The sequence below is a fragment of the Scyliorhinus canicula genome, chromosome 10, assembly GCF_902713615.1.
Source record: "Scyliorhinus canicula chromosome 10, sScyCan1.1, whole genome shotgun sequence".
Taxonomy (NCBI): domain Eukaryota; kingdom Metazoa; phylum Chordata; class Chondrichthyes; order Carcharhiniformes; family Scyliorhinidae; genus Scyliorhinus; species Scyliorhinus canicula.
Genome location: NC_052155.1, coordinates 17,855,190 through 17,880,879, shown reverse-complemented (window position 1 = coordinate 17,880,879; position 25,690 = coordinate 17,855,190). Strand labels below are relative to the sequence as shown.

Sequence of the window (25,690 nt, the reverse complement as noted above, 5' to 3'; positions counted from 1 at the left end):
GCGGATGGTAGAGTAATTTGAATTGGGGATATTTAAGGGGACAGAATCAGATAAGCGTTACGGTGGTGCCACAGAGTTGGAGGAGATTACAGAGATAGGGAAGGAGGATGGAGGGGCTTGAAAACTAGGATGAGAACTTAAAAACTGAGATATAGCTTGACTGGGAGCAGTGTAGTTCAGCAACGACAGGGAGGATAGGGGAACAAGGACTGAGCATGGAGGACTAACAGCAGAGGAGTTCTGGATGCGAGCTCAGGATTTTCCCAGAGTGTAGAATATGAGAGAATGGCCAGGAGTGTTAGAATGGTCAGGCCTAGAGGAAATAAAAACATTGGGGGGAGGTGAACTGCAGAGAAGCTGAGGCAGGTGCAGGAGCTGGGGAGTATTACAGAGTGGAAATAGGCAGTGGATGTGATTGACAGCTCTTGTTTATAAAGAAATCGTTTAATAGTCTGCTGCAAAGCAAGGAATGCAAACAGGGCTGTCCAAACAAGGAGATGGCATTCAGTCACTTTTTGCACTTGGTGTTCAGGGCCCAGATATCCTTGGAGATTTCCCTGTGACGTTTCACGTGGGAGGGATAAGGAGGGGCTGGACTTTCAAAAGGCTTACCAACTTCACTGCCTCAATACAATCAGCTGCAGTGGGAAGCTGCAAGACATCTAAACTTCCGGATAGATATCTGGGCTGGGAAGTAATGTCGTGTGGATGGGCACAATCCGGTAAGAGTTCTCATTCTGTTACTAAGTACCTTTTCAGCCAGATCAGTAAAAATAACAGTTAACAACAGTTTGGGATCTTTTGGAAATCTTGCCAAAGGGAAAGTGAAAGGAACACATTAAATGCTCCAGAAGTTTTCATAAAACCAATATTGATTGTGACAAATTGTGGACCCTTTAAGATACTTACCTGGAGTTTGTCTTTTCATTTTATTTTTAGGTTTAGAGGAGAATGCGATAATTATCTGGTGTCCCCATGGTCTTTCTAACTAGTTATCTGATTGCACCCTGTGATTCTCTATGGAGTCAAATACTTCAGCAAGTCGGTGTCTCTTAGTCTGATAGAGCGCAGCACATTCACACTGCTGCAGCTATCAAAAGCTATTAAAATGGATACTTTACTCCAAATGAAAATATAAAAGTGATATAATGTTGCTGGATATTTTCCACTCATTTACTATGTCTGATGTATCCCATCTGGCTATTTACTTATTATTTCAATGGATCCCCGGATACATTAGCTCCCTGCCTTCCAACACCTCAGTTTAAAAAAATCATTTTCATCCTCATGTTCTAATCCCTTCATGGCCTCCTCCCCCCAACTCTGTAATGTTATCCAGGATCATAGATCCCTCTGACAACTCTGCCTCTTCCAAATCTGGCCTTGCGCACCTGCCACTCCCTTCAGCTACTCCTACAGCTAGCCAAGTATACCCTCTCTAAACCTCTCCACTATTCACAACTCAACCTTCGACCCTCTTTAAAACCCACCTCTAAAACCCACCACAAGGATTTAGCCAGTTCGCCCTCTCTAATATTTCCTTCTTTCCACCCAGGTCAATTTTTGGCTGACGACCTTCCCGAGAGCACCTTGGGTTCCACCCAGGTCAATTTTTGGCTGACGACCTTCCCGAGAGCACCTTGGGGCGTTTTTCTATGTTAAAGGCACCATTAAATAGCAGCAAGTTGTTGTTGTTGATCCTAGGATTCTGACGATGAGAAAGACTACACTTTTCTATGTTACATTTTTTGTATGAATGTAAATCGTGCAGTAAATAAGACAGTAAATGAAGAAGGCACAGAAATGTGGGATAGGGTAGCACAGTGGTTAGCACTGTTGCTTCACAGCGCCAGGCACCCGGGTTTGATTCCCGGGTCACTGTACAGAGTCTGCACGTTCTCCGTGTCTGCGTGGGTTTAGAACATAGAACAGTACAGCACAGTACAGGCCCTTCAGCCCACGATGTTGTTCATTCAGCCGACCATTTATCCTAATCTAAGATCAACCTAACCTACACCCCTTCAATTTACTGCTGTCCATGTGCCTGTCGAAGAGTCGCTTAAATGCCCCTAATGACTGACTCAACCACCTCTGCTGGCAGTGCATTCCACACACCCACCACTCTCTGTGTAAAGAACCTACCTCTGACATCTCCCCTATACCTTCCTCCAATCACCTTAAAATTATTCCTCCGGGTGCTCCAGTTTCCTTCCACAAATCCAGAAAGACGTGCTGTTCTGGGCATTCTGAATTCTCCCTTAGTGTACCCGAGCAGGTATCAGAATGTGGCGACTCGGTCCTTTTCACATAACTTCAGTGCAGTGTTAATGTACGCCTACTTGTGACGATGAAGATTATGAAATGTTAATGTTTTAAAAGATTGCAGCTCATTAGTTGCAAGAATCTTTTTAAGATCATATCTGTACTTTCTGTTTGTGATGGATAGATTTGCGCAGACATTACTACACGCTCAGTACGTCAATGTCGCTTCCATTGGTTGAGCAGATCACATATTTCCTGTATAGTACCCGGATTCTCAGCCAACATGAACTTAATGTCATCAGCTCCAAGTCTGAACTGCTTTCAAAGGCAGCAGAGCTACTTTCTGCCGTCCTTCGGAAAGGGAAGAAGGCCTGTGGCATCTTCTTTCAGGCACTTGAAATGTGTGACCCACATCTGAGCGAACAGATAATTGGAAAGCAAGGTAAATATTGTTCTGGCAGACATTAACCAATGAAATGTTAACTTTCTTTCTCCACAGATGCTGCCAGGCCTACTGAATACTTTCAGTATTTTTATTAAACTTTGTGCTTGCTACCTTTCTGGCACATTGCTTGCTAACAGAGTCTTTTATTCAGACTCTGTTCCTCCACCTTTCTAAGTTATGATTTGGTATTTGTTATTTTCCCCCATTAGCTCTCTTCGCTTTGCTTTTACCCTTTGACTTGTGCATTTTGATAAATGTTACACATCCTAAACATTAACCTGTCCTCTTTATTATTGCTGGCTCAGCTACAATGTATTTCTAGAATTATTTTTACCTGCTTTTATTCAAAATGTTCTTTAATGTGATGACCACAATTATACATGTTACTCCAGCTGTAGATTGATTCAAGCCTTTCACATGATTAACATTATTTCCTTGATTTTCTATTATATTCCCCTCCTTATTTCCTTCAGGTAATCTCTGGAATACCAAAAATTAATTGTGGGAATCTCATTAAAGAAAGGGTACATAAAGAACATCTTCATCAAGATGGAGAGTGATATAGTTGATTCTGAGACTAGGGTCTTGAATCTAAATAAAGGAAACTACGATGATATGAGGGGCGAGTTAGCTATGATGTACTGGGAGCATTACTTAATGGGATGATAGGCGATGGCAAACATTCAAAGAGTGCATGGGTGAACTGCAACAATTGTTCTTTCCTGTCTGGCACAAAAGCAAAATGGAAAAGGTGGCCAAAACATCGCTTGCAGGGGAAATTAGGTATAGTATTAGAGTCAAGGAAGAGGCATATAAATTGGCCAGAAAAAACAGCAGACCTGAGGATTGGGAACAGTCTAGAAATCAGCAAAGGAGGACAAAGGGATTGATTAAGAAGGTGGAAATAGAGTACGAGTGTGCTTGCGGGGAACATAAAAACTGAAATAAAAGCTTCTGTAGGTATGTGAAGCGAAAAAGATTGATGAAGACAAATGTAGGTCCTTTGCAGTCAGAAACAGGGGAATTTATAATGGGGAACAAAGAAATGGCTGACTAATTAAATACATACCTCGTCTTCAGAAAGGAGGACACAAATCATTGCAGTGTTAATGTAAGCCTACCTGTGACAGTAATAAAGATTATTATTATTAAGTACCAGAAATGTTGGGGAACACAGGGTTTAGTAAGAGGGAGGAACTGAAGGAAATCAGTATTAGTAAGGAAATGGTGTTGGTGAAAATGATGGGATTGAAGGCCGATAAATCTCCATGGCCTGATAATCTACATCTCAGGGTACTTAAGGGAGTGGCCCTGGAAATATTGGATGCATTGATGGACATCTTCCAAGGTTCTATCGACTCGGAACTATTCCTACAGATTGGAGGGTAGCTAATGTAACCCCAATATTTAAATAGGGAGGTAGAGAGACAACAGGGAATTATAGACCAGCCAGCCTGACATCAGTAATGGAGAAAATACCGGAGTTCATTATAGAAGATTTAATAACAGAAAACTTGGAAAACAGTGGCAGGATCAGACAGAGTCAGCAGGTTTTATGAAAGGGAAATCATACTTGACAAAGCTACTGGAATACTTCGAGGATGTAATGAGTAGAGTTGATGAGAGGGAGCCAGTGGATGTGGTTTCTTTGTACTTTCAGAAGGCTTTCAACAAGGCCTCACAAAGAGATTAGCGTGTAAAATTAAAGTGCAGTGAGATTGAGGTTGGTGTATTAGAAATGTAGAAAATTGGTTGGCAGACAGGAAACAAAGTGTAGGAATAAGGGGTATTTTTCTAAGTGGCAGGCAGTGACTAGTGGAGTATTACAGGGATCAGTGCAAGGACCCCAGCTATTACCAATGTATATTAATGATTTAGATGAGGGAACTAAATGTAATATCTCCAAATTTGCAGATGACACAAAGTTGGATGGGGGGGTGAGCTGTGAAGAGGATGCAAAGATGCTTCAGTTGAATGAGTGGCGAATGAATGGCAGATGCAGGATAATGTGGATAAATGTGAGGTTATCCACATGCGGTAACAAAAACAGGAAGTAGATTATTATCTGAATGGCTATAGATTGAGAGAGGGGAATATGCAACGAGACCTGGGTGTCCTCGTACATCAGTCACTGAAGGTAAGCATGCAGGTGCAGCAGGCGGTAAAGAAGGCAAATGGTATAGAACAAAGAACAATACAGCACAGGAATAGGCCCTTCGGCCCTCCAAGCCTGTACCGGCCATGATAGCAAGAGGATTCGAGTACAGGAGCAGGGATGTCTTGCTGCAATTATACAGGGCCTTTATGAGGTCACACCTGGAATATTGTGTGCAGTTTTGGTCTGCTTACCTGAGGAAGGATGTTCTTGCTCTAAACTGATGTATGAGGAGAGATTGAAGTTGTCATGATTATATTCGCTGGAGTTTAGAAGAATGAGGGGGAATCTCAGAAACCTATAAAATTCTAACAGGACTGCACAGGATGGATGCAAGAAGGATGTTCTTGATAGTGAGGCAATCAGAACCAGGGGTCACAGTCTGAGGATATGGCGTAAACCATTTGGGACAGAGGTAAGGAGGAATTTCTTCACCCAGAGAGTGGTGAGCCTGTGGAATTCTGAGCACTTGCTTCACAGTGCCAGGGTCCCAGGTTCAATTCCCGGCTTAAGTCACTATCTGTGCGGAGTCTGCACATTTTCCCTGTATCTGTGTGGGTTTCCTCCGGGTGCTCCGGTTTCATCCCACAGGAGGATGTGCTGTTAGGTGAATTGGACATTCTGAATTCTCCCTCTGTGTACCCAAACATTTGCCGGAATGTGGCGACTAGGGGATTTTCACAGTAACGTCATTGCAGTGTTAATCTAAGCCTACTTGTGACAATAGAGATTATTATATTATTAGCGACAAGAAATGTTCAAAGCCCCTTAATTTGTTTTTATGTATTCTCTGTAAAATGGTGAATGTAGTCACTGATCTACGATCAACTGCAATTTCACTGTGATGTGAATTTGATGTTCTGTAATCAACTATTATTACAGTGGGCTAAACAGCTGGCTTGTAATGCAGAACAATGCCAGCAGCGCGGGTTCAATTCCCGTACCGGCCTCTCTGAACAGGTGCCGTAATGTGGCGACTCGGGGCATCTCACAGTAACTTAATTGAAGCCTACTTGTGACAATAAGTGATTATTATTATTAGCTAATGTCATTTTACCTCACAATCTTTTGAGATAACGTAAGAACCTTTGATGAGAAATGAATATAAATAAAATATAATGATTGCAGCACAGAGGAAGTACATTCGGGCCATCATGGACAATGCCAGTTCTCTGCAACAGCAAGTGTCGTTCTCCGACCTTTTTCCCATATTCCTGAAAATCTTTCCTTTTCTCATAATGATCCAATCCTCATTTGAGCGCTATGATTGAATCTGCTCCATCACACTCTCAGGCATCCTAAGCACTCGCTGGGTAAAAAACGCAAGCAAGCACAAGCTTATTTAAGAGCCTGTACTTCCAGCACCCAAGATGATTACAGCCAATAACACTTGCCAGTTAAAAGCTGGGGCTTGTTGAGTAGGTCTCAGGCCTCAGAGACTAATGATAGATCAACAGAGCTGCCAAAATTCATTGGCAACTAAATGTCCTGATTGATCTTCATGAAGCCATTTAGTACCTATTTGCTCTGTGTTATATGATGAGTGGCAGTCATTCTGTGTAGTATAATAAAATGAGGCATAATTTATCAGTAATGGCGAAGCTAATGACATAAATTGTTATTTATGTGCAAATGGTACAACTTCAGGCGAGGGAACATTTAAACTCAAATAGTCAAAATTGTCCGATTTGTGCCATCGTACAGTGCCCACATATCAGTGTCTGCCACAACATTGAATCAGATTGAGCAGTGTGATGTTGCTGCATTTGCGTAACCTTACCACATAAAGTTAAGCCATCCATTTCAGTCAAAGTACCCTTTTGATGGCATAATAGGTGTCAATTACTGCTGGTCAACCTCTCTGGCAATGAAATTAGTTACTACAATTGTCAATCTTTCAGGTTTTAATTGTTGTTGGAGATTTAAAAATGTAAAGTTTGAAAATGTCAATCCTTCCACTTTCCCGTCCTGCCTCTTCTTCTCTCTCCTAATCCAATCTTCCGTCTAATGCTTTAATACTGAATTCACCCATTCTAATTTACACTTCCTTCCTGGCTCTTGCCCTGTTAATTCTACAGTGCCTCAATCAATCTGACGAGTCCAGTCATTAAACTATTGCTTGATCTCTTCACTCACATCCCAGATCTCTGGTTTCTCAGCTCCCACTTTCAGTAACTCGTCACCCAAAAGAATTTACAAACCAAGACATGAAAGAGCAAATTTAACTGATGGCAGATGCAGTTAGATATCCTGTGACAGAAAATTGTGGCCCAATGTAGCAAATAATACAATTCAATGTTGTGTGCTTGGCATGACAGCTTGGCATAAGCACAGAATCACAGAATGATACAGTGCAGAAGAGGCCCTTCGGCCCATCGAGTCTGCACCAATGCATGAAAGACACCTGACCTGCCTACCTAACCCCATTTGCCAGCATTCGGCCCATAGATTTGAATGTTATGTGCTAAGTGCTCATCCAGGTACTTTTTAAAGGATGTGAGGCAACTCGTCTCTACCACCCTCCCAGGCAGTGCATTCGAGAGCGTCACCACCCTCCTGGGTAAAAATGTTTTTCCTCAAATCCTCCCTAAACCTCCTGCCCCTCACCTTGAGCTTGTGTCTCCTCGTAACTGACCTTTCAACTAAGGGGAACAGCTGCTCCCTATCTACCCTGTCCATGCCCCTCAGAATGTGATTGAGAGCCAAATGTTGCTAATGCTGCTATAAAGCACTCTGGGCACTTTTACATCCTTAAAACAGCTATATAAATGCAAGTTGGTAATTGATATGAGATTTCAATGTATAAACTGTTTCGATCCCAGTTGATGTTACAACTGGATGGGAAGATTCCAGAATGGAATCCTGGCTCAAAAGACCATGGGCGAAATTCTCTGACCCCCCGCAGGTTCGGAGAATCGCCCGGGGCCGGCGTAAATCCCGCCCCCACTGTGGCCGGAATTCTCCGCCACCTGGGAATTGGCGGGGGCGGGAATTATGCCCCGCCGATCGGCGTGCCCTCCGCGGCGATTCTCCGGCCCATGGTGGGCCGAAGTCCCGCTGCTGAGAGGCCAATCCCGCCGACGTGGTTTCAACCACCTCTGCTGGCAGCGGGATTGGCGGGGCAATCGAACCCCGGGGGTCTGGCCCGCGATCGGGCCCCACCATTCGGCGGGCGGGCCAGTGCCGTGCGGGCACTCTTTTCCTTCCGCCGCCGCCACGGCTTCCAGCATGGGAAGAGAACCCCCTACCGTGCATGCGCTGGTGGTGACGTCAGCGGCTGCTGACGCACCGGCGCAAACGCGAACCGGCGAAGGTCTTTCGGCCAGCCCCGACGCCGGGTGGCGGGCGTCAAAGGCCGTTGCCGCTGGTTTTGGCGCCAACCACTCCGGCGCGGGCCTAGCCCCTAAAGGTGCGGAGAATGGTTGGCGCCACTCCGCTACGCCGGGACCCCCTGCCCCGCTGGGTAGGGAAGAATCCCGGCCCATGTGTGGGATTCTCCGTTGACCGACGGCAAAATCGGGGTGTGCGATTGGGCGATTAGCTCCCGATGCCGAAATCGCAGCAGGCACCGGCTTGACGCCAAATCAATGTTCCACCTCCTCAAAAATGGCATCAGTCCGACGCATGGCACGTTTAGTTCAAACACCGTTCGCATATAATTGGTGGGCCCATCTGTGATTCTGTGCCTATGATGGGCCGAGTTTCCAACGGCGCGGTCCACGTGTGCTCTCACTAATCGTGAACCTGCTGTGGTGGCTGCTGAGAGAGAGAGAGGGCGTACGGACGGTGTCCAGCACTACCATACTTTGATGACAGCCGTACCGCTGGCCGGGGGGGGGGGGGGGGGGGGGGGGGGGGGGGGGTGGGGGGCTTCTGCCAAGGCTGGGGGATGGCCAGGAGGTGGGCTGTGTGGTCAGGGTTGACGGGTACGCAATACCATTACCGCAACCGGCAAGGCAGCCATGCAGCTGTGCATGCCACTGACAGCCTGCATTAAACCTAGTGCCCTAGGTTATATAGGTTACTTGCCCGGGGCACCCCCATGGGTGCCCTCTGATCCCAGCCAACCCACCAGCTGTATGGGCGCTGCAGCATAACCTTCCCCATCCTTTTGGCCCCGATCAATATGTGTGGGGTGTGGGGGGGGGGGTGTATTTAAGCGCGGCTGCAGCTTGACAGCCTGCGAGTGTCCATCATTAACCCCGCGATTCCTGCACTTGTACTTTTAATTATAGTGAAACGTTGATACTGAGTTTGATTAACCTTTCTCTTTTGGTTCTTAACAGTTAATTCTACTGGCCACACTCCACCAGCCCCTTCATCACTGGGGCCAGCTCCTTCCAGTAAGTACTTATTGATGTCTCAAGGTACTATCAGAATTGTCCTTAATCAGGCTAAATAGTTTGCAGTAAAGCCCTATGGGGAGACCAAATATTTCAACCAATACCAAGGATAAAATATAAACACAAAATATCAGCTCACAGGTTTATAATAACCAATTGGGAAATCTGACAGCAGAATGGAGGCAAGGACAGCTTTGGGGAAGAGATAAGTTATTTTACAGGTCCAGAAAGAACAGAAGTGCTTGCCCTCATCCTTTTCCCCATCATTTTCCCATCAGAGTTACTCCCCTTACATGACCTCAGGAGTCAAGAATTGAACTTGTCCCCAGGAGCAGATACCCAGGTTCAGTTCTGCCATCTTGTTTAGAGGTCAGACCTATCCCAAGCCCCACACTAAAGCCATCAGTGAAGACCATTTCCGAATAATAATATCAGAGAATAAAGATCAATGAAAGCAATGCACGGCTTGATAAACATAGAGTAGGATTTTCCACCTTCCCCAACCCAGATGTTTTGTGCCGGCGGTGGGATATTCCCATCCCGCTGCTGACAATGGGGTTTCCTGTTTTTTGCACCTCATGCCGCCTGGGAATCCGTGGTGGGGCGTTGTCATTGGTGGGAAAATCCTGCTGGTGTGCGTGGCTGGAAAATCCCGCCTACAGTGTCATCTTAAATTCAGGTTGCTGTTAGCTATTTCTTCAAACAACATGGTAAAAATGTCCAATTGTATCGTGATCTTTAAAACAGCTGCAGCTCAAGACTCGAAGGTCCTCCCTCAAAGAACCACTTTGTTTCTTTCCAAACAGCTTCTTTCCTGCCCCCCCCCCCCGACTGCCTTGCCTTAATTGTCCACCAGAAAGTCAAAAGTAAACCATTTAATTGTAAACTGCAGTTACAGAATAAAATCTATAGATATTACAGATTCTAAACGTTAATAGAGCTACCAAAATCTTACACCCATGTTAGTTATAGAATAGAACAGTACAGCACAGAACAGGCCCTTCGGCCCTCAATGTTGTGCCGAGCCATGATCACCCTACTCAAACCCACATATCCACCCTACACCCATAACCCAACAACCCCCCCCCTTAACCTTACTTTTATTAGGACACTACGGGCAATTTAGCATGGCCAATCCACCTAACCCGCACATCTTTGGACTGTGGGAGGAAACCGGAGCACCCGGAGGAAACACACGCACACAGGGGGAGGACGTGCAGACTCCACACAGACAGTGACCCAGCCGGGAATCGAACCTGGGACCCTGGAGCTGTGAAGCATTTATGCTAACCACCATGCTACCCTGCTGCCCAGTTATGCTTCCATAACCTCAATCATCATGCTCAATTTCTTAAAACGGAATCAAATGCATTTTAAATAATTGTCCTTTCTATCAATCTGTCGGTTCCTTTTGCACAGAAGGTATTGTAAAAATAAAAGTTTAGTTTCACAACTTTCTATACAATTATAGTTGCTAATGTCGCATTAATTGCATTAAAAATCTTGACATTGTTCAGGTTTGGAGAAACAGGTGATGTCTTTGAACATATATAAATAGGGGATAGAGGGTCTGGTTAGCTCAATTGATGAGACAGCTAGCAGCACATGAATCAGATTAGTGCCAACAGCACAAGGTTCAATTGGGGGCCTCCCGTCTTGCCCTACCTATAACACAAAATTATGGCACTTTTCTGTGGTTCAATGAATGATTGGCAAGGACCTACCTTCAGACAGAGAACTGTACGCCAAGAGTATAAATAAGGGATAGCTGGGACACTGGGTTGAATGGGAGGAGAACGGAGAGACTGAACAAGTTTAAAAAAAAAACTCTTTTAATAAAGAAAGTCTCTGGGGGCGATTCTCCGAGCCCCGTGCTGGGCCGGAGAAACGCCGTAACTGTGCCACAACACTGACGCCGGCGTGCGATTCTCCGAGGTGCGGCGCCAGCCACGGGCCGCTGGAATCGGCGGGGCCGCCGAATCTCCAGCCCGGATGGGCCGAGTGGCCGTGCCGATATGGCAGAGTCCCGCCATTCACCCCTGGTCGCCGCTGGCGGGAATTATGCGCGAACGGTCGGGGGGGGGGTCTGACCCGCGATCGGGGCCCACCGGGCCTACTTTCTGGCGCGGCCGGCCCCTGAACACCAACGCCATGTTGAGTCGGGGCCAACGCGCTAAAGAGGTCCCCTGCGCATTTGTAGGTTGGCGTGGCCCAACTGCACACGCGCGGGTTGGCGTGGCGCCCATTTGGTGCCGTGAAAGGAGGCTGGAGCGGCATGAACCGCTCCAGCGCCATGCTGGCCCCCTATGGGGGCCAGAATCGGTCGTACCTGGGCCTGGTTTGCACCATCGTGAAACACGGCGGCGTTCACAATGGCGCAAACACTTGGGCTCCATATTGGAGAATCGCCCCCTCTGTGTCTTGGTTTCAGTTTCGGTTTGGATGCTATTAACAATACTGAACTGCATTTTAAAGGGTTGGGTTAGCAAAAGGCTGTTCACTGCAGAAAGTATGGATATACAATTAAGACCACCATTACATTGTTACTACAAAATTGAATTGAAGAATTTTTTTTGCAATTCTGTTGAAAACATTTAAAATAAATATATAAAACACTACCCAATGATCTATGTATTTAGTTATCAATAAGGATTTAAATTGATTAAAGTATAGTTAATGAATCAAGAAATAAATTTATTTTTGAATTGTTGCCAGTACTTCATGATAGATTTGCATTTTTGAACATGCTGAAATCAGATGACTCTTTAAAAAGATCTGCATTTATATGATGCCTCTCATGACCAGTGGAGACCTCAAAACACTAAAGAGTATGGTCACTGTTCTAATGTAGGAAATGCACCAGCCAGTTTGTGCCAAGCAGAGTCCTATGAACAGCACTCTGATAGTGATCAGATAATCTGTTTTTGAATGTTAGTTGAGGGATAAGTATCGGTGAGGACACCAGTTAGTGCTCTGCTGCTCTTCGTTAAATAGTGTCATGGACTTTTTTACATCTACCAACTCGGGCAGGACAGGGCCTCAGTTTAACGTCTCATCTGAAACAGAATCTCTGTCAGTGACCATTCTCTCAGTATTGCACTTGCCATGTCAGCCTGGATGCTCAAGCCCCTGGAGGGACTCTTGAACCCACATACGTCTGACTCTGATATAAGCGAGAGCCCCAGCTGACCGCAATGTCTTTTTCTTCTTGGCAGCCCCATTTTTGTATTCAAATTTCCCCAATGGTTGAGTTCTTTTGATTTATATTGTGCTATACTAACAACTAATTTAAGATAATCAGTTGAGCTTCTAACATGGCTCATTTATGCTTGCTAGAAGCAAAATACATTCATATGCAGTGACTCTGCAAACAAAAGGTACATGTTCAAGCCTTGTGCCTTTTTTAAAACAATTTTAATGAGGCATTTGTGGCATTACAAACAAACACAGTATAAAAATAGAGTACAAAGAACAATAGTCATAGTGCAACCGCCGACATCCGTCCCTCCAAGGCCCGCCTATTTAACCCCCTACTCTATGCTACCCCCCCCCCCCCCCCCCCCCCACCCCTGCTGACGATTAATTCTCCGCAAAGAAGTCTTATGCCTTTTTTTAAGATGACTCACGAGCTTGGGGAGCCTGTAATTCCTTTTTGCTTTCTTCATGACAGCGTCTCAGCCACAGAGTTGACTAGCCAATCAATCTACCCTTTCCTCCAGTAGTATAAATTGTGATTGTGTGAAATTTTGCATTATTGTATTTGGCCTGCTGAGAAAGATGAAAATCTTAATTTCAGCAACATTAATATATTGACAGATGCAATGAATATGTATTCTGGTACACTTCATTACACACCAATGATTTGCGTGTATACAGTGAATTAAACGTAACAATGTCTCAAGGCACTTCCCAAATGGAATCAGTTAGGGACCTGGACATTGAGCCTTGATGGGAGAGATAAGGAAGGATGACAGAACCGGGATCTCTAACAATGGGTTGTGAGAAGGATTTTAAAGCAGGCAGGAGAAGCAGAGGTGGAAGGGCTTAGAAAAGGTCAGCACAGAGTAAAACTAGAACTACGACAGCGATATCACAAATACTTGCTGAAAGAACAGAGAATACATAAAGGGGCAGTTTCTAATTTGTCATATTTCATTTCTACAGAAAGCCCTATTTCAAAGCTGCAAAGTTCTGTAGAAGCATTGTCGTCTCAAAGTAAGTTCTTAATTTATTTAAATATTTTGAAAGTAGTCATTGCTCCATAGATATCACAGTCCAGATGTTACAGTCCAGATGTTACAGTCCAGATGTCGCAGTCCAGATGTCGCAGTCCAGGTGTTACAGTCCAGATCTAACAGTCCAGATGTCACATTAGTGCAAAACACCAGGGAATCAAAACTGAGTAATCTGGGGCTGGATTCTCTGCCCCGCTGCGCCACATTTCTGTTTCACCCCACCGGCGGGATGCTCAGTTACGCCGGCTAGTCAGTGGGGTTTTGCATTGTGGGGCAGCCCCACACCGTTGGGAAATCCCCGGGTTGCCAGCAAAACGGAGCATCCCGCCGGCAGAGAATCCAGCCCACGATCTCTGGAACCTGTTTCGATTACTGTACCACAGGGGAGCATTGAAGTAGTAATGGAATAATTCAGAGTAACAGCGGAATGTAACATTTCAGCCATCACGTTATCACTGGAGAGCAGCTTGACTAGATATGAAAAATCTGATTTAAGCCCCTTAACCTTCAGATATCACACTTTACCACATTTCAGTGTTGAAAATAAAGAGAAAGGAAGTGAATTAAAATCCACAAGCAGACTTGGCAGAAGGACCTGCAGATTACTGATCGGAGTTCTTTCCACCTGCTCAGGGTAGAATGTTAAAATCGGAACCTGTGAGAAAGACCTGAGTAGACAAATCCCATTGGTGATTTAAAATATCCACCTGGCTTTCTGGGGTAAAGGAGTGAAGATGGGGGAGAGAGGGAGTGAAGGAGGGAGGGGCCGAAGAGCAATGCTGAGGCAGGGAGGAGGGATGGGGTGAGGGGGGGGGGGGGGGGGATGGGGGAGTGTGACGGCAGTGCTGAGGCAGGGAGGAGGGATGGGATGGAGGGGTGGCAGTGCGGTGAAGGGGTGGCAGTGCGGTGAAGGGGTGGCAGTGCGGTGAAGGGGTGGCAGTGCGGTGAAGGGGTGGCAGTGCGGTGAAGGGGTGGCAGTGCGGTGAAGGGGTGGCAGTGTGGTGAAGGGGTGGCAGTGCGATGGAGGGGTGGCAGTGCGATGGAGGGGTGGCAGTGCGGTGGAGGGGTGGCAGTGCGGTGAAGGGGTGGCAGTGCGGTGAAGGGGTGGCAGTGCGGTGAAGGGGTGGCAGTGCGGTGAAGGGGGGGCAGTGCGGTGAAGGGGTGGCAGTGCGGTGAAGGGGTGGCAGTGCGGTGAAGGGGTGGCAGTGCGGTGAAGGGGTGGCAGTGCGGTGAAGGGGTGGCAGTGCGGTGAAGGGGTGGCAGTGCGGTGAAGGGGTGGCAGTGCGGTGGAGGGGTGGCAGTGCGGTGGAGGGGTGGCAGTGCGGTGGAGGGGTGGCAGTGCGGTGAAGGGGTGGCAGTGCGGAGAAGGGGTGGCAGTGCGGCGAAGGGGTGGCAGTGCGGTGAAGGGGTGGCAGTGCGGTGAAGGGGTGGCAGTGCGGCGAAGGGGTGGCAGTGCGGCGGAGGGGTGGCAGTGCGGCGAAGGGGTGGCAGTGCGGCGAAGGGGTGGCAGTGCGGCGAAGGGGTGGCAGTGCGGTGAAGGGGTGGCAGTGCGGTGAAGGGGTGGCAGTGCGGTGAAGGGGTGGCAGTGCGGTGGAGGGGTGGCAGTGCGGTGGAGGGGTGGCAGTGCGGCGAAGGGGTGGCAGTGCGGCGAAGGGGTGGCAGTGCGGTGAAGGGGTGGCAGTGCGGTGAAGGGGTGGCAGTGCGGTGAACGGGTGGCAGTGCGGTGAAGGGGTGGCAGTGCGGTGAAGGGGTGGCAGTGCGGCGGAGGGGTGGCAGTGCGGTGGAGGGGTGGCAGTGCGGTGAAGGGGTGGCAGTGCGGTGAAGGGGTGGCAGTGCGGAGGAGGGGTGGCAGTGCGGTGAAGGGCTGGCAGTGCGGCGGAGGGGTGGCAGTGCGGCGAAGGGGTGGCATTGCGGTGAAGGGCTGGCAGTGCGGCGGAGGGGGGGCAGTGCGGCGAAGGGGTGGCAGTGCGGTGAAGGGGTGGCAGTGCGGCGAAGGGGTGGCAGTGCGGTGAAGGGGTGGCAGTGCGGTGAAGAGGTGGCAGTGCGGCGAAGGGGTGGCAGTGCGGCGAAGGGGTGGCAGTGCGATGAAGGGGTGGCAGTGCGGTGGAGGGGTGGCAGTGCGGCGAAGGGGTGGCAGTGCGGCGAAGGGGTGGCAGTGCGGCGAAGGGGTGGCAGTGCGGCGGAGGGGTGGCAGTGCGGTGAAGGGGTGGCAGTGCGGTGAAGGGGTGGCAGTGCGGCGGAGGGGTGGCAGTGCGGCGAAGGGGTGGCAGTGCGGTGGAGGGGTGGCAGTGCGGCGGAGGGGTGGCAGTGCGGCGAAGGGGTGGCAGTGCGGCGGAGGGGTGGCAGTGCGGCGAAGGGGTGGCAGTGCGGCGAAGGGGTGGCAGTGCGGCGAAGGGGTGGCAGTGCGGCGAAGGGGTGGCAGTGCGGCGAAGGGGTGGCAGTGCGGCGAAGGGGTGGCAGTGCGGTGAAGGGGTGGCAGTACGGTGGAGGGGTGGCAGTGCGGTGAAGGGGTGGCAGTGCGGCGGAGGGGTGGCAGTGCGGCGAAGGGGTGGCAGTGCGGTGAAGGGGTGGCAGTGCGATGGAGGGGTGGCAGTGCGGTGAAGGGGTGGCAGTGCGATGGAGGGGTGGCAGTGCGGTGAAGGGGTGGCAGTGCGATGGAGGGGTGGCAGTGCGGTGAAGGGGTGGCAGTGCGGCGAAGGGGTGGCAGTGCAGCGGAGGGGTGGCAGTGCGGCGAAGGGGTGGCAGTGCGGTGAAGGGGTGGCAGTGCGGCGGAGGGGTGGCAGTGCGGCGAAGGGGTGGCAGTGCGGCGAAGGGGTGGCAGTGCGGTGAAGGGGTGGCAGTGCGGTGAAGGGGTGGCAGTGCGGTGAAGGGGTGGCAGTGCGGTGGAGGGGTGGCAGTGCGGTGGAGGGGTGGCAGTGCGGCGAAGGGGTGGCAGTGCGGCGAAGGGGTGGCAGTGCGGCGAAGGGGTGGCAGTGCGGCGAAGGGGTGGCAGTGCGGCGGAGGGGTGGCAGTGCGGTGAAGGGGTGGCAGTGCGGTGAAGGGGTGGCAGTGCGGTGAACGGGTGGCAGTGCGGTGAAGGGGTGGCAGTGCGGTGAAGGGGTGGCAGTGCGGCGGAGGGGTGGCAGTGCGGTGGAGGGGTGGCAGTGCGGTGAAGGGGTGGCAGTGCGGTGAAGGGGTGGCAGTGCGGAGGAGGGGTGGCAGTGCGGTGAAGGGCTGGCAGTGCGGCGGAGGGGTGGCAGTGCGGCGAAGGGGTGGCATTGCGGTGAAGGGCTGGCAGTGCGGCGGAGGGGTGGCAGTGCGGCGAAGGGGTGGCAGTGCGGTGAAGGGGTGGCAGTGCGGCGGAGGGGTGGCAGTGCGATGAAGGGGTGGCAGTGCGGCGAAGGGGTGGCAGTGCGGTGAAGGGGTGGCAGTGCGGTGAAGAGGTGGCAGTGCGGCGAAGGGGTGGCAGTGCGGCGAAGGGGTGGCAGTGCGATGAAGGGGTGGCAGTGCGGTGGAGGGGTGGCAGTGCGGCGAAGGGGTGGCAGTGCGGCGAAGGGGTGGCAGTGCGGCGAAGGGGTGGCAGTGCGGCGGAGGGGTGGCAGTGCGATGAAGGGGTGGCAGTGCGGTGAAGGGGTGGCAGTGCGGCGAAGGGGTGGCAGTGCGGAGAAGGGGTGGCAGTGCGGCGGAGGGGTGGCAGTGCGGTGGAGGGGTGGCAGTGCGGTGAAGGGGTGGCAGTGCGGTGAAGGGGTGGCAGTGCGGCGGAGGGGTGGCAGTGCGGCGAAGGGGTGGCAGTGCGGTGGAGGGGTGGCAGTGCGGCGGAGGGGTGGCAGTGCGGCGAAGGGGTGGCAGTGCGGCGGAGGGGTGGCAGTGCGGCGAAGGGGTGGCAGTGCGGCGAAGGGGTGGCAGTGCGGCGAAGGGGTGGCAGTGCGGTGAAGGGGTGGCAGTACGGTGGAGGGGTGGCAGTGCGGTGGAGGGGTGGCAGTGCGGTGAAGGGGTGGCAGTGCGGTGAAGGGGTGGCAGTGCGGTGAAGGGGTGGCAGTGCGGCGAAGGGGTGGCAGTGCGGTGAAGGGGTGGCAGTGCGGTGAAGGGGTGGCAGTGCGGTGAAGGGGTGGCAGTGCGGTGAAGGGGTGGCAGTGCGGTGAAGGGGTGGCAGTGCGGTGAAGGGGTGGCAGTGCGGTGAAGGGGTGGCAGTGCGGCGGAGGGGTGGCAGTGCGGCGAAGGGGTGGCAGTGCGGTGAAGGGGTGGCAGTGCGGTGAAGGGGTGGCAGTGCGGTGAAGGGGTGGCAGTGCGGTGGAGGGGTGGCAGTGCGGCGAAGGGGTGGCAGTGCGGCGGAGGGGTGGCAGTGCGGCGGAGGGGTGGCAGTGCGGCGAAGGGGTGGCAGTGCGGTGAAGGGGTGGCAGTGCGGTGAAGGGGTGGCAGTGCGGTGAAGGGGTGGCAGTGCGGTGAAGGGGTGGCAGTGCGGTGGAGGGGTGGCAGTGCGGCGAAGGGGTGGCAGTGCGGCGGAGGGGTGGCAGTGCGGCGGAGGGGTGGCAGTGCGGTGAAGGGGTGGCAGTGCGGCGAAGGGGTGGCAGTGCGGCGAAGGGGTGGCAGTGCGGCGAAGGGGTGGCAGTGCGGCGAAGGGGTGGCAGTGCGGTGAAGGGGTGGCAGTGCGGCGAAGGGGTGGCAGTGCGGCGAAGGGGTGGCAGTGCGGCGAAGGGGTGGCAGTGCGGCGAAGGGGTGGCAGTGCGGCGAAGGGGTGGCAGTGCGGCGGAGGGGTGGCAGTGCGGCGGAGGGGTGGCAGTGCGGCGGAGGGGTGGCAGTGCGATGGAGGGGTGGCAGTGCGGTGAAGGGGTGGCAGTGCGATGGAGGGGTGGCAGTGCGGTGAAGGGGTGGCAGTGCGGCGAAGGGGTGGCAGTGCAGCGGAGGGGTGGCAGTGCGGCGAAGGGGTGGCAGTGCGGTGAAGGGGTGGCAGTGCGGCGGAGGGGTGGCAGTGCGGCGAAGGGGTGGCAGTGCGGCGAAGGGGTGGCAGTGCGGTGAAGGGGTGGCAGTGCGGCGGAGGGGTGGCAGTGCGGGGAAGGGGTGGCAGTGCGGTGAAGGGGTGGCAGTGCGGTGGAGGGGTGGCAGTGCGATGGAGGGGTTGGGTGGCTGTCGGAGAAATTGAAAGCAATTTAGTTAGTAGGAGGGTGCTGGGCCTATGAGACAACCTTCTGATTTTGGGGGAAAGTCTTATTGACAAAATTAAAAATCTCAAGTTGGTTGGGGTGGGGTGGAGTTAAACTTGCCAAGGTAATGGTGGGTCATGGGTCGGGGTGGTCGACGGCAGTTTTTTTGCTGTTCAGTGGGTTTGCACGATTAATGGTTCATTGTGGGAGGAAGATTGAAGTTGGGGAGAGAAACAGATGTGTAACAGGAGGGTGATTAGTGGAAGAAGCAAATATCAACACTGCTAATACAGAAATTGAAATGGAGCATGAGATGGACAAAGACTTTTCGTGCAAAAATCATAGAACTTTTACAGAGCCAAATGTAAAACTGATTGGGTCACGAGCCTGCTGGTGAATCCAGACAGAACAAAGAACAATACAGCACAGGAACAGGCCCTTCAGCTCTCCAAGGCTGTACTGGTCATGATGCCAACCTTGGCCAATACCTTCAGCACTTCCTTGTGCTGTATTCCTCTATACCCATCCTATCCATGTGTTTGTCAAAACGCCTTTTCAACGCCGTTAATGTATCTGCTTCCACAACCTCCCCTGGCAACGCATTCCAGGCACTCACCACCCTCTGTGTAAAAAAAACCTGCCATGGTATATGTGCTCTCAAGAGCTTACATTTAGCAGAGAGATGACTGTATTTTGCCAGTGAAAAGTGGAACATAATTGCCAATGGCACCAGAAAAGGTTTTACCGTTAAAGAATATTGAAGCGGAATTTCGATGAGGAAATTCTCCTAAACATCCGCAGTAGTTTGGACAGAAAAACACCAAAAAGCGTGCAAAGTCATGTGAAGTTATTGCACTAATCACACCTTAATTTGTATTTTCCTCCAAAATTATTCTGGGTACCACATCAAAAATGAGACATTGGGCGGATATTCCCCATATTCCCTGGGGCTGTTTAGCTCACAGGGCTAATCGCTGGCTTTTAAAGCAGACCAAGCAGGCCAGCAGCACGGTTCGATTCCCGTAACAGCCTCCCCGAACAGGCGCCGGAATGTGGCGACTAGGGGCTTTTCACAGTAACTTCATTTGAAGTCTACTCGTGACAATAAGCGATTTTATTTTTTTATTTATTTTTTTTTATTTTTTTTATTTTATTTATTTATTCAGAGTGTCAGGCGCTAACTGAAACTCGGCTTGTAGCTCTCCAGCTGCACAGCCGAGTTTTATTCCAGGTTTTCAGCCTCTCTGAAAAAGAAATGCAGTGGGGGGTGTTATACTCCATCACTGTGTGGAGGGGGAGGGGGTGGTTGCTGGTGGAGCCGGACAGAGATCGGACACCCTGATCAGCACAGAAAATCAACCCCCTGAGTGATTATTCAGTGGGGGAGGAGGGGGGGGATCATGTGACGGGGGCTCCGTAAGAATATTGCAATGTATTTAAATGAGTTTCCCACCCTTTCTGGACGTGAACCTCATTATGTCACCGGCAAGAGGCGTGGAAAATACAACCTCGCCGGCAAGAATCACGTTTTCCGATTCTGCCGGGATTTCCTGCTGCGTCGCCATTCTCGCTGACGGCTGATGCGGGCTGGAAATCTCCCCCGTGATCGGTGGTAAAATATGAGGTGCTCAGTTGAGTTTTCAAGTTTCAATTTTGTTCCCCTCAAAGGACACTCGCAATCTCCAGTAATCTGCAAGATTTGTATCTGCAACTCGAATCTAAACAATTGCACCTTTGGTTCGAACAACAATGTGTCCATTATGAGGACGATGTCATTCTCTGATTCAGATAACTTTGTGGAGGCAACATCCAGTACAAACCCAGAACATGGTATGTGTAATCACTGCTTGCCTGAACGTTGCTTTCTCTATCTCTTCCATCTGGGATTAAAACAATCAGATTAAAGCAAAATACAGCGGATGCTGAAAATCTGAAATAAAAACAGAAAATGCAGGTCCTACAGCATCTGTGGAGAGAGAAACAGAGTTAGCGTTTCAGGTCCATTATGGTTCTTCTTCAGAGCTGAAAAGAGGTCAAAACGTGATGGGTTTTATGCCTTTGAAAAAGTCTGGTGGAACAAAAGGTCGGGGGTGTGTTAGAGGTAAGGGGGAGATTAAATACCAAAGATGTTATGAAACAAAAGGCAAAGGGGGAAACGGTAGTAATGGTAAAGAGACAAAGTAAGGTCCAGAGTAGGTATTAATAGCAGAATAAAAGTCAACTCTGTCTGAAAGGCAAAAACATGAAAACAAAATGCAAATGGTCGCTGGGTGGAAAATAAAATTCAAACTAGAGGTCAGAGGTCATGTTCTGGAGTTGTTGAATTCTAGAAGGCTGTAAAGAGCCTAATGGGAAACGGAGGTTCTGTTCCTCCTGCTCGCTCTGGGCTTCACTGGAACGTTGCAGCAGGCCGTGGACAGAGGTGCGAGCATGAGAATAGGTTGAAATGCCAAGCAACCAGAAAGTTGGGGTCATGTTTGCGGTATTGCACGATGGCCTGCAGAATCCTGTGTCAGGACAGAATCGGGATTTGTGCAGGGCAGCAGACCCCAGAGTCTCCATGCCCGCCCCGCCGGCCGTACCAGGATTCCCGATGCCCCAGCCAGGTTTCCTGCCCCAACCTGGCAGGACCTTGCAAATAGCTCATTGGAACTATTTTACCTCTCATTGTTGGGCAGGACACACCATTCACTATCCAGCTGGGATGCTCTGGCCTTCCCAGCCGAGAGTCTGGCAGACGTGAATTGGTGCAAGTATTTGGAACGAGGATCTGGCAGCTTGCAGTCTGAGGGTGGCAAGGTGGTAAGTACCCTCCAAACAAATGCCGTCATGGTGCCAAGGGAGGTACTTCATGGGAGGTAGAGGTTTGGGGGGGGGGCTTGTGCTGGGCTGGACGGGCACAGGGCGGGAGTCATCCCCTGGATTGGGCTCGTTTGGCAGCTCTCCAGCCTTTAAACCAATTGAGCAGTCAGTATGTAAAAATTAAAGTTTACTCACAATAAAATGAAAGTGTTTTCATCTGTACCCCTAAACAATTTCAAACATTTGTCAAAATGCCAAGTTTAAAGGTCTGAGAAGAAAGTAAAATTATCCTTTTAAAATGGTGGAAAGCTTTGACGTGGTTCTCACACAATTTTATTGCCCTTTTAAGTATAGAAGTCTGTGTGTATGGCTAGAACGCTGAAAGCTTTGAACTGGATTGTTTACAATCATTTTCACACTCCATTGTCTGCTGAAAGTTTCTTGATTGACAAGTTGAGGCAGTTTCAAAGGGGAGAATCAGACTGCTTATTTTTACAGGAAAAAAGGTGTTTTCCTAACCGCAGTTTAAAAAAAAAATGAGCCTGTCTCTTTGTTCTCAAGTGTTTCTTAGAAGTTGCAGGGGCAACCCCCAGCAAAAAGTGGGGGGGGGGGGGAAAGAGAGTGGGCAGGTGAGGGTGAAATGAGGGTGTGGTACTGGCGGGGTGGGGGGGGTGCTAAACGCAGAAGTGGGAGGACCAAAGTGGGGTTGTGAGGGGAGGGCCCTTTCCAGTGATTAGGATAGGGAGGGAGGGACCCGTCAGGATTCTCAGGGAGGTTGCAGCAACTATCTGAAATTCGGGCGCCCTTTAAAAATGGTGCTCTGATCTCAGAGGTGTGAAACCTGTTTGAGAGATTTAGTCCCACCCCTCTCATTTGCAGCGGGGTGTGCCATGGAGAAAGCCGATTCCGCAAAGAAAATTCCATGTGACATAGCGTGGCAAGTCGGGGTTGCTCCTAGCGTCATCAAATAGTTACGGTTCGTGAGGGTCGCGTCCCTAGTCTGTGTTTGGTTTCTTCAGTATAGAGATGGCAATTGTGAGAAGCAATTGCCTCTACAATGGGGTAAATTGAAAGATGTACAACTAAATTGCCTTGAGCTTCTATTGCTGGCCCATGGTTGGATTTCAGAGCTAAAAAAGGACCATACAACACCTTTCAAACTGACATCACAGTAAAGTCAGAAACATTTAATTCAGCCAACAATCTAGACTGACAGTCATTCATAATCAAATGAGAATAAGATAAAATGAATTAGTAGCAGCAAGTTGGCCTGAGGCTTTTGCTTATGATGTTTCATTTACACAACACCAATTTGATGGGGTCAGAACCCCGTCGGCAACATTCAAAGAGGCTAGAATTTGAACAATATTGCACGGCTCAGCACAAAAGACAGCTAGACGTTACTCGGCTGAACCGGGTAGGTTAAAGGGGGTACATTTCTTCTGGTTTGGGGCTGCTGAATGTGTTCCTGCAAAATTACGAAGTCATTTCAAAATGTCATTCAGCTGCTTTAACAAACAGGATAATAACGGGAAAAGTAATTCAGTAAAAGTACACATCTAATCACTCAGCTTGGTTCAATCCCCTGTTTTAGGAGAAGATCTGGATGCAAAGTCTCACTTGTGCAGCGGTTCTAAAGAAATGAGCACAAACAGCACAGAAGCCCTCCAAGCGGAAACTGGTATCAAAGTCATCAGTTCCAAAGTACAAAATATGACTGTTGGAAACAGAAATGCATTCACAGTTGTAGAAGAATCCAGTGATGAAGATGATAATGAGGAAAAGGAGCTGGAAGAAGAATATGGAGAAAATGAATGCGAAGAGAAACAAGATGCAGAACAGTTTAAAAAAATGAAAGAGGGTAGTCAAAAGTAATGCACCAAATCAAATGCTGCAGGTAAGTGTTTGTAAAATATAATTTATGTCTATGGCCTAGATGTTACGGGGATCTGTGGTTCTACCCCAACCCCTATTAAAAAATGTACTTGAAGGCATTTAAAGGCTGATATGCTGTTTTAAAAAAATTAATTTATGGGATATGGGCATCGCTGGCCAGGGCAGCATTTATTGCCTATCCTTACTTGCCCTTCAGATGGTGAGCTGCATTCTTGAACCGCTGCAGTCCCAGAGATAGGTACACCAACAATGCTCTTAGGGAGTTCCAGGATTTTAACCCGACAGTGAAGGAACGCTGATATATTTCCAAGTCGGAGTGGAGTGGTGAGTGACTTGGAGGGGAGCCTCCAGGTGGTGGGGTTCCCAGGTATCTGCTGCTCTTGTCCTTCTAGATGGTCGTGGGTTTGGAAGGTGCTGCCTAAGGAACCTTGGTGAGTTACTGTAGTACAGCTTGTAGATGGTACACACGGCTGCCACTGTTCGTTGGCTGTGGTGGGATTGAATGTTTGTGAAAGGGGTTGGATTTAATAATCTTTATTATTGTCACAAGTAGGCTTACATTAACACCGTAATGAAGTTGCTGTGAAAATCCCCATGTCGCCACATTCCGGCACCTGTTCAGGTACACAGAGGGAGAATTCAGAATGTCCAATTCACCTAACAGCACGTCTGTCGGGAATTGTGTGAGGGTGGGGGGGGGGGATCGGAGCACCCGGAGGAAACCCACGCAGACAGGGGGAGAACGTGCAGACTCCGCACAAACAGTGGCCCAAGCCGGGAATCGAACCTGGGACCCTGGCGCTGTGAAGAAACAGTGCTAACCACTGTGCTACTGTGCCACCCATTTGTCCTGTTTATTGTGTACAGGACACACCTGGGCAATTTTTCACATTGCCGGGTAGATGCCAGTGTTGTAGCTGTACTGGAATAACTTGGCGAAGGTGCGGCAGGTTCTGGAGCACAAGTCTTCAGTACTATTGCCGGAATATTGTGAGGGCCCATAGCCTTTGCAATATCCAGTCCCTTCAACCATTTTTTGATATCACGTGGAGTGAATCATATTGGCTGAAGATTGACTCCTCCTCTGGAGGAGACCGAGATTGATCATCGATTCGGCACTTCAGGCTGAAGATTATTGCAAATGCCTCAGCCTTGTCTTTTGCACACATATGCTGGGCCCCTCCATCATTGGGGATGGGGATATTTATGGAGCCTCCTCCTCCAGTGAGTTGTTTAATTGTCCACACCATTGGCGGCTGGATGTGGCAGAGTTTAGACCAGATGTGTTTGTTATGGAATCACTTAGCTCTGCCTATCACTTGCTGCTAATGCTGTTTGGCACACAAGTAGTCCTGTGTTGTCGCTTTACCAGGTGGCACCTCAGTTTTCAGTATGCCTGGTGTTGCTCCTGACATTCTCTCCTGCATTCTTCATTGAACCAGGGTCGATCCCCTGGCTTGGTGGTAATGGTAGAATGGGGGATATGCTGGGCCATGAGATTGCAGATTGTGGTTGAGTACAATTCTGCTGCTGCTGCTGACGGCCCACAGCGCCTCATGGATACCCAGTCTGGAGTTGTTAGATCTGTTTGAAATCTATCCCATTTAGCACGGTGATAGTGCCCCACACAACGATGGAGGGTATCCCCAATGTGAATATATATATATTTATATAAAATCACAGCGATCTATCAGTGTGAATTAATGTGATTTATCACAGAAATTTAGAGATTTTTTTTCTTTTCAGCCAGAAATCCTGTAACCTCTTGAAGAAAGTGATACATCAAAAGCAGCATTGGCGGAGAGTGTCAGCACTTGTCACCTGGTAACAGCGCATGGAGCTCAACCATCATTAAATATCAACCAAATTTGGTGTTGGAGGGGAGGGGAGGGGGGGTGGAATTGACAATTTGGACTCTGAAAACTGTTCAATATTGCGACGGTCACAAATGTGAACAGAGCAGAAACACCAGCATGGATCAGATGGGCCAAACAGCCTGTTTCTGTGCTGTAAGCTGTGTTTCAAGGTGTTAAATAAGAATATTCTTTATCCCAAAAGACTGTGGATGTTCAGTCATTTAAAGCTGGGATTGGTAGAATTTAGTGTATAATTTAATATTTATATATAATATATATTTAATATAGTTGAACTAAGGGATATGGGGCTAGGGCAGGAATGTAGAGTTGAGATGAAGGATCAGCCGTGATCTTATTAAATGGCGGAGCAGATTCAAGGGATCCTGTGATCTACTCCTGCTCCTATTATTTTTTTGAAGATACAGGTTTGCTCATTTCCTTGATTGTATCGTCAGCTTTGCAAGTCAATTTGCACATTATTCCCCTAATCCAAGTGTGGTATTCTAACCATTCGATCAAGTAACTCACTGGAACTGTGATTTGTGTGCCATGTCCTGGGTAGGGGCCGGGGGGGGG

At 49.7% G+C, this 25,690-nt stretch overlaps 1 protein-coding gene across 2 annotated transcripts; it reads left to right on the top strand.

Moving 5' to 3' along the window:
• Window positions 1-601: 601 nt before the first annotated feature.
• si:dkey-29h14.10 lies at window positions 602-25,131 on the top strand. 2 transcript variants are annotated; one of them, XM_038808657.1, is made up of 7 exons: window positions 602-722; window positions 2,447-2,704; window positions 9,149-9,205; window positions 13,370-13,420; window positions 20,229-20,390; window positions 22,957-23,259; window positions 25,005-25,131. In XM_038808657.1, the coding sequence occupies exons 1-6, from the start codon at window positions 698-700 to the stop codon at window positions 23,235-23,237; spliced, it is 834 nt and encodes a 277-aa protein (XP_038664585.1). In that variant the 5' UTR covers window positions 602-697; the 3' UTR covers window positions 23,238-23,259; window positions 25,005-25,131. The 2 variants fall into 2 exon arrangements, with proteins under 2 accessions (XP_038664585.1, XP_038664586.1); XM_038808658.1 differs by lacking the exon at window positions 2,447-2,704 and having other exon boundaries at window positions 628-722.
• Window positions 25,132-25,690: the final 559 nt, after the last annotated feature.

Coding starts and splice junctions, on each gene's coding strand:
- si:dkey-29h14.10 (XM_038808657.1), top strand. CDS start 698: ATGTCGTGTGGATGGGCACAATCCG. Junction 2,705..9,148: donor ACAGATAATTGGAAAGCAAG/GTAAATATTGTT, acceptor GGTTCTTAACAG/TTAATTCTACTGGCCACACT. Junction 13,421..20,228: donor AGAAGCATTGTCGTCTCAAA/GTAAGTTCTTAA, acceptor TTCCCCTCAAAG/GACACTCGCAATCTCCAGTA.